General features: G+C 46.3%; 1 protein-coding gene across 1 annotated transcript; it reads right to left on the reverse strand.

Moving 5' to 3' along the window:
- Positions 1-1493: 1493 nt before the first annotated feature.
- EI90DRAFT_3011556 (uncharacterized protein) lies at positions 1494-3071 on the reverse strand (the record flags this gene model as incomplete). The annotated part of the gene is made up of 1 exon (XM_039056473.1): positions 1494-3071. The coding sequence occupies one exon, from the start codon at positions 3069-3071 to the stop codon at positions 1494-1496; it is 1578 nt and encodes a 525-aa protein (XP_038923641.1).
- Positions 3072-7538: the final 4467 nt, after the last annotated feature.

Consider the following 7538-nt stretch of genomic DNA (forward strand, 5'->3'; position numbering starts at 1 on the left):
CCAGATCACCACCATCACTTGAGGTGGTGTCATCTTCCACCCTACAGCCAGTGGAGGGGCTGGCCGTGTTGGCGGGAGCGTTGGACGTACTCCTGGTGTTGTATCTCCACAACATCCAGAAGAGGTGTCGAGTCATTCAACAAGTTCGTGTGAGAACTTGATCGAAGTCGTGCATTGTCAGGGGCCGATGATGTGCATGTTGCCAAATGGGGTTTCGGCGCCAGTAACATGGTGCCGAGAATGGAAAAGAGAATAGAGCGTAAAAAAGTGAAAGGTATCTTACTAGTTTGGGGACGGTAACGTTCTGTTCCCCCGTTCGCCTCAGGCCTCAGAAGTCCATCTAAGTATACGCTTGAATTTGCTGTATATTAACGGGGTAGAAGTAAAGGCTGATCTGCCTTTTACATACAATCTAATACATTCTCGGCACAAATAAATAGAGAAGCTTCCGCAACGCTAAATTAGCGTCGCAACATAATTATTACACAACACAACATCAACTGATGTTGTGGGCAGAATATAGACATGGGCTGGGGCCTCACAGACTGGTTGTTTGTAAGGAGTGGTGGCAACACTTGCCCCATCCTTCATCCTATATCTTTATTGTATATTTGTTGCATAATAAATATGTATAAACATTGTATATATGGAAGCGTGGGAATGTTGCAAGGGTGAATTAGCCTTTACTTCCCTGTTGAAAATACAGCCCATTATAGCGTATTCGATGGTCTGGATGTAAGGTGGGTGTCCTAGAACCCAGCTGTGAGTATTAAATATGTATGATTCACGGTGGGTAGGACGATAGTGACCTCCCTGGGTCATGTGACCCCCTACATACATGGACTGTGACCTGACACTCTCCCCCCTTGCGTTGCTTGTCAGCGCACACAAAGAGAAAGAGGGAAAGGGTACAGGAAAAGAGAGAAAAGAAAGAAAAGAAAAAAACAATCTTTTCCATGACAATTTTATGTGGTAATTTACGAAATGGAGAAAGTAGAAAGTAAAAAAAAGAAGTGTATTGGTAAGTGAAATGTTATGCATATTGTTAAGAAAGTTTAAATAATAGAATGGAGGCTAGAATAAATGAATGTTAGTTACCTCCGCAAATTTTGCGGGGCTCTCCCCCCTAGACTGGTGTCTAGGTGATAAAATAAAACAATGAGTAAAAATCCTTTGCCCTCAGGTAAAGGGTTCTCCCCCCTAGACAGATGTCTAGGTTTAAAAAATGTGGTCTAGCCATATAAGGGTATGGCCAGAGGAACGATTGGCCTTGTGAGACCTGGCATTGCTCCACCTGCTTCCTGATCTAGGAAGCGGTTTTACCCAGTATTGGGTAAGGTCACATCATCTGGAAGTCAGATGATGAATTTAACCTCCCTTTGGGGTGGTTTATCTGTTGGCTGGACAGGTGGATCACTATGGGTTTCCCCATAGTGAGTAGATGGTATAGTGGTATCCCTTTCATCATCTGAAAGGGAAAAAGTTGAAAAATTTCAGGGATTTTTCCCCAAGAGTAGGTTACAGAGAGTGTGATCTCTGTCTCTCATGGATAGACCATGAGGTTTTTCCAGAGGAAAAACCAGTGTTGGCATTGCTTCGGCAATGGGTGACTTCCCAAAAGGTAATTGGCTAGACCACCTCCCACCACCTGATGAACCTGGCCCTGAGTGTGGGTGGTCATCCTGTGGCCCAATGTGGTGCCGTTCCACCATATTCTGGGAGAATCCCCTCTGCTCCCGCATATCCAAAGAAGGATAAGAAATATCGCACATGTTAAGTCCATGCGATAATGGTTGTCCCCCAGATCTGGGGTTCCCAAGGCACTGACTGTGTGCCTTGGTCTTCCTTATCGATTCACAGACTTCTAGTCTGGCGATTATCTGTTCTGTACTCCCCACCCTCCATTCAGGTGGGAACTGGACAAAGTCCAGAAGTGCCTTGGATAGAGGCGAAATCGATGCGGGTTTATGTGTTGATTTGGGTGACATGGACTCTTTGTCCATGTTAGAGTGGATGCGCTCATTCCTGGATGAAGCGCTAGTCTCACTGCAGTTGTGAGACGATGACCACAATGTGGAGATTTTTTCCACATTTCTTTCGCTCAGGACTGGCTCCCTGTGCAAGTGGGGGTCATTCCATGAGTGTTTTGGATGATTCCCAGTCTTGTAGACTGGGGTTTGAACCGGCTCGCGCCTAGGCGCCGAGCTGGACGTCTCACTATGGCTGCAAGACGGTAACGACGATATGGAGATTTTTTCCACATTTTTTGCAATCAAAAACGGCTCCCTGCGCGAGCAGGAGTTGTTGTTTGATTGTTTTGCACAATTCCCAGTCACATAGACTGGGGATTGACCCAGCATGCTGCGATTTTGCGAGCTGGACGTCTCACAGTTAATGTGAGACGATGTAGACACTGTGGAAGTTTTTTCCACATTTTTTGCGATCACTAACGGCTCCCTGTGCTGGCAGGAGCTGTTGTTTGATCGATTTGTACAACTACCAGTCGCATAGACTGGGGAGTGAGCCGGCTTGCTGCTATATCGCAAGCTGGACGTTTCGTGGCTGACGCGAGACGATTCCATAGATGTGGACGATTTTTCCACATTTTTTGGAACTCCAAACGGCTCCCTGCACAAGCAGGAATGGTCATTTGGTTGTTCATGACAACTCCCAGTCGTATAGACTGGGGAGTGAACCAGATTGCTGCTATATTGCAATCTGGATGTCTTGTGGTTAATGCGAGACGATGCTGGAGATGTGGAAGATTTTCCCACATTTTTTGGAATCAAAGACGGCTCCCTGTGCCAGTGGGAGTGATCATTTGATGGTTTTGTGTAACTCCCAGTCAAATAGACTTGGGAGTGAACCGGCTTGCTGCAATATTGCAAGCTGGATGTCGCACGGGTGACGCGAGATGAATCTGAAGATGTGGACGATTTTTCCACATTTTCTGGAGCTCCAAACAGCTCCCTGTGTGAGCAGGAGCAATCGTTTGGTTGCTTCTGATGCCTTCCCATCACATAGAATGGGAGGAGTAATGCTTTGAGGCCCAGGTGGAGGAGCCCAGGCATAAATGATGACGTGGCAGGTTTTGCCACATAAGTTTGGATTGGATTTGGCTCCCTGCACAACTGGGAGGCATCACACAAAGCCTTTGGTGCATTTCATCACTCAGCTCTCCCCCCAGTGCTCGATGGATGATGTCATACCACAATCTTAGGGATCGTGAATACTCAGAGGCCCACATTCCTGTGATGCCAGCACGCTCACTATGCAAGCGCCAAGTAGCCGCCCATCCATCATCTGTTCCCTCCCTTGCTAATCATCGTACTCCCTCGCCAACAGTACGTTCCCTTTGGGAACGCCAAGTCACCGAAGGCCCCACTAGTCGTTCCTCATTGTACACTCATGATACCAACCTGCTACCAGTATGTTCGCGCTGCAAACACCAAGTTACCGATGGCAACTACACAAAATCTTCACCCATCTCCCGAGTTGCGACCATGCACACAGTACGCTCCATTGAGGAGTGCCAAGTACCTGTGGCTGACCTGTCCATCCTGATGTCTCCGACTACCCATCATCCATTCCTTAATAGCTCACTTCATCATGAACTATGATTGATGGGAATTCGATCGTCTACTCTGATACAAGACTGGGAACACTCATCGATTACATATCCCATTATGGTACAGACTAGATATAACGATCGTCATCCCTCTATAAGAATGGATCGAGTAAAGGGGATTCTCCCCATCCTCGTAACAGGTTAGCTGACTGAATATTACTGATGAGTTGGGTTATGGGGTTAGTGGGATGATGGGCTATAACCCAGGAATGGAAAGGAGAGATTGGCCCAAAGGTAGGCTTGCAGGGCAGGCAAGTGAATTGCCCATTGGAGGTGGGGGTGCACTAGCAGATGTTGGAGTTGTCCAGAGGCCTTTGGGGCTCTGTACTTAGGGAGGCATAGGTAATATATTGAATTGAGGGGGTGGTGACCATCAGGGGTGTCGGAGGGGATTGCAGAATACGGAGGCTCCGAGGTTAGTGACAAAGGAGTGGAGGTAATCCAGAAGGACTGGAGGTAGTGGAGGGTGATGGCTGTGGATGGATATGACAACCTGCACATGTAGCCAAGGTTGGAAGTACTGCAGAACAAGGATTCTGTAGGAACCAATGCAAAACTCAGAGTTGTGTTTATAATGGGGAATGTAGATGCCTCCCAAATGGACTCAGTGAAGGTAATTTCAGGGAAAACTACTGATAGACAATGGAGAAATGACCAAAATTCGCAGGAAACAAGGACAACATTCAAAAGGAAAGTGTGAAGAACAAACAGTAATGACCGAGACGAGTTTGATAGCCCATTAGAAAGGAGGGGATCTATTCTTAATCCACGCAAATTTTCATAATAAAAGGTTCATGCATCAATAAGATATTCATGAATGGGAAGAGTAACATTAAAGTCATAGCTCAGGGAAAAGTTGACATTCATGCAAAATCCATATTTAAAACACATAACGAAATTTACATGGAAAATATGATAAATTAGAAACTACCACTATACAAAGTTTAAGGCCGAACGGTCCAGCTGTTGTGAAGTTATGACAGCAATGGGAATAGAGTATTCTGCACTATGCTTAAAGACATGTGAGGGTGGCAATGCAGCCATTGGAACTGAGATCTGCAATTCAGGAGATCATGAAGACCAATTTCTGTCCAAATAAGGAAGAGTCCGGTCAAAACAAAGCACAGAGAACACAAAAACACCTTAGGACATGAGGGAAAAATCTGAAATAAATCATGGAAGCCTGTATTGAGGATACAAACACCCATGCACACAATAAATCCTGAATAATTAAACAGAAATGGTTCCCGCATACAGATGAGTATGAGAACAACACATGTGATTACCAACTGTGCACATGAACTGTTGCTAACTTGACAAATACCGAGAGTTAGAGTACGACTTTAATACCGTTAGAAAGGTTGGATTAAATGGAAATTTATGATGTTGAGAACGTGAAAAACCATTCAGAAATGAGGGAGATATAAGGACATGAAGTTAGTAACCTGAAGTTAAATCATCGAAAATAGCTTAGGTGAGGAAGGACAATAAGGATTCTAGGTGCAGTCTGACCACAGTAGAACTATAGCGTGAAAATTTCATTTTTATTCAGTTTGAGGAAAATACACTGTAAATAAATCCTGTAAATATGAGGTGGAGCGTGAAAAAGGAAGGCAACCCAAGGAGTATAAGAGGGAGACCCTTTCTGCAACTTTGCACCCCCCTCAGAGAAGTAAGAAAATAGAGTATTATTTTTCTCAAGCATTTCTGGTTATCACTCCAGGGCAAAAAAGTGAAAAACAGTTAAGATTGCCACTGTAGTAAAAGGCAGCAATTAGGGAGAGAAATATTAAGTAAATATTTCAACAGGAGAGCTGGTTAACACTCCAGATTTCAAAGTGTAAACACAAAACAGTTAGTTAAAACAAGCAATAAAAATAAGATAAAAATAAGACAAGGTCAATGTCAGGGCACACACCCTGACCAGCCTGGACCCGGACCTGCATCCAGACTTGCTTACACTTCCTGTGCGCATTCCCACACCGCATGCTCCATCTGTCATATCCATGCATACCCGATCCCAACCCGACTCCCGGACCTCCTCCTTCACCACCTCTGGAGTCCTGCCCTACCGCTGTCCGTTCCGATATTCATTCACCTTCGGTCCTGGCACCACACCTCCTTCCACCTCCCATTCCACCTCCACACCTCCATCCCTCTCCTGTCCTATCTCCATGCTCCAATACTCACCTCGGACCAAACACCACCCCTCCTGCCACCTCCTACTACTACTCCTCCTACTCCTCTGCTCCCTCCTCACAACACCTCCACCCTCCCGTCATCCTCCTACTCCTCTCCCATCCACTCTGATACTCACCTTCGGACCTGACAACTCTCCTTTCTGCCACTCCTTCCCTCTTCCCTTTCTCCTCTCCCTTCCCTCTGGTCCTCTTCCACCGACCTCCTGCCAAGTTACAACCTTCCACTGCTGCCCCGTACTTTGTACTCAAGCACCGCTCGTACCTTTGCTCTGAGCCTCCATCATAGTTCCTACCTCGGACTTTGACTCCACCTTGGCCTTAGTCCATTGCATTGGTGACCTCATACTACGTAAACACCATTGCCAATATTTCCGCAGACTTTCAACCCTGCCACCATAACCTCCATAAGCTCCACAACCTCCAAGCTTCATGGATCATCTTCAGCACTTTTGCCGCTTGTAATGTATCTCTTGCGTTTTCCCCTCATCCCTATTTGGACTGCTGCTTCTTCCCATTCTAGCCAGTTAGTCATCATCCCCACTTCTCCTCATCCTCCTGCCCCTCTGGGCCTTGCCCTCCTTACCTCCTTTCGGACGTACCACAGGTTCTGCCTTATGACCTTCAGTACCGCTCCGCTTCTGTCATCCCTTTGTTCCTGTTTGGACGCCTTTGTTCTGATTCGGATCCCCTTTGTTTCCTTGTGCTTTCGCCCTCCCCATTATAGCACTTGTACATACTCATTTTAGGCTTAGTCTAAAATCGACCTGAAATGCCCCCTAGAGACTTCCTGCTCGCCTACTGTGAAATTAAGGACCAAATGGACAAACAGCAATGGCACAGCACTCTGCTTGAGTCGCTGAGGCCAAGGTCCCTCCTTGCTAAGTCTCTGGTTCCCCTCCGGAATTGTCCGCCCTCGCCCAGTTCTAACAGATCCTGCCTTCATGTGACTTCTGGATATTCCCGGAAGTTTTCCTGATATGGTGGCCACTGTGGGAAGATGAGAAGTTAGCTTCCTTCTCATCTCCTTACCCACAGTAGGTTGTGCCCTGGATAGGGCTGATTACACCAGAGGTTGTGGACCGTAGGGGAGGGTCATGGGGACCCAGGAGTCGTCCCCTGACAGTCAAGGGACACTTCAGACATGATCTAAACCCATTAACTGAGTAGAATCTTTGAAAATTCACCAAGCAGAAGATTTAATTCAGGTTAAAATCCAAATTTTAATGATCCTGCACAGAATTACACCCAGAAATTACAATAGAGGAACAGCTCCACAGGGCTTTGTTTATCTGTAAGTCATTTCTCAGAGATTTTAGGCTAACCCATGAAATAGAATTAGCCAAAACACTTGGATTGGTACTATAATTACTACAGATTTACTAGTAAACTTCCCTCCCTCTCCCTCCTCCTTCCTCCCTCTTCTCCCCTCTCCCTTGTCTCTCTCTCTTCCCTTTTCTTTATTTCATTCTTCCCATCACTCTCTTTCTGTGTATTCTTTCTATTTACATGGACCACTTTCCCTTGTATCAATGTACTGTTGACCTGTCCAGCCCAGGCACCTTGGACGGCTTCCTGCTGTGCCCAGCACATGCACCTGCAGCAGACACTCTCAGGATCCCCCATGGGGACACCCAGATGGCTGTGGCTGTGTCCGAAGATGACATGGCACCCATCATGTGACCCAAGCCGCATAACTGAAGAAGTAACCT

Source organism: Cantharellus anzutake, assembly GCF_015039405.1.
Source record: "Cantharellus anzutake strain C23 chromosome Unknown EI90scaffold_2, whole genome shotgun sequence".
NCBI lineage: Eukaryota > Fungi > Basidiomycota > Agaricomycetes > Cantharellales > Hydnaceae > Cantharellus > Cantharellus anzutake.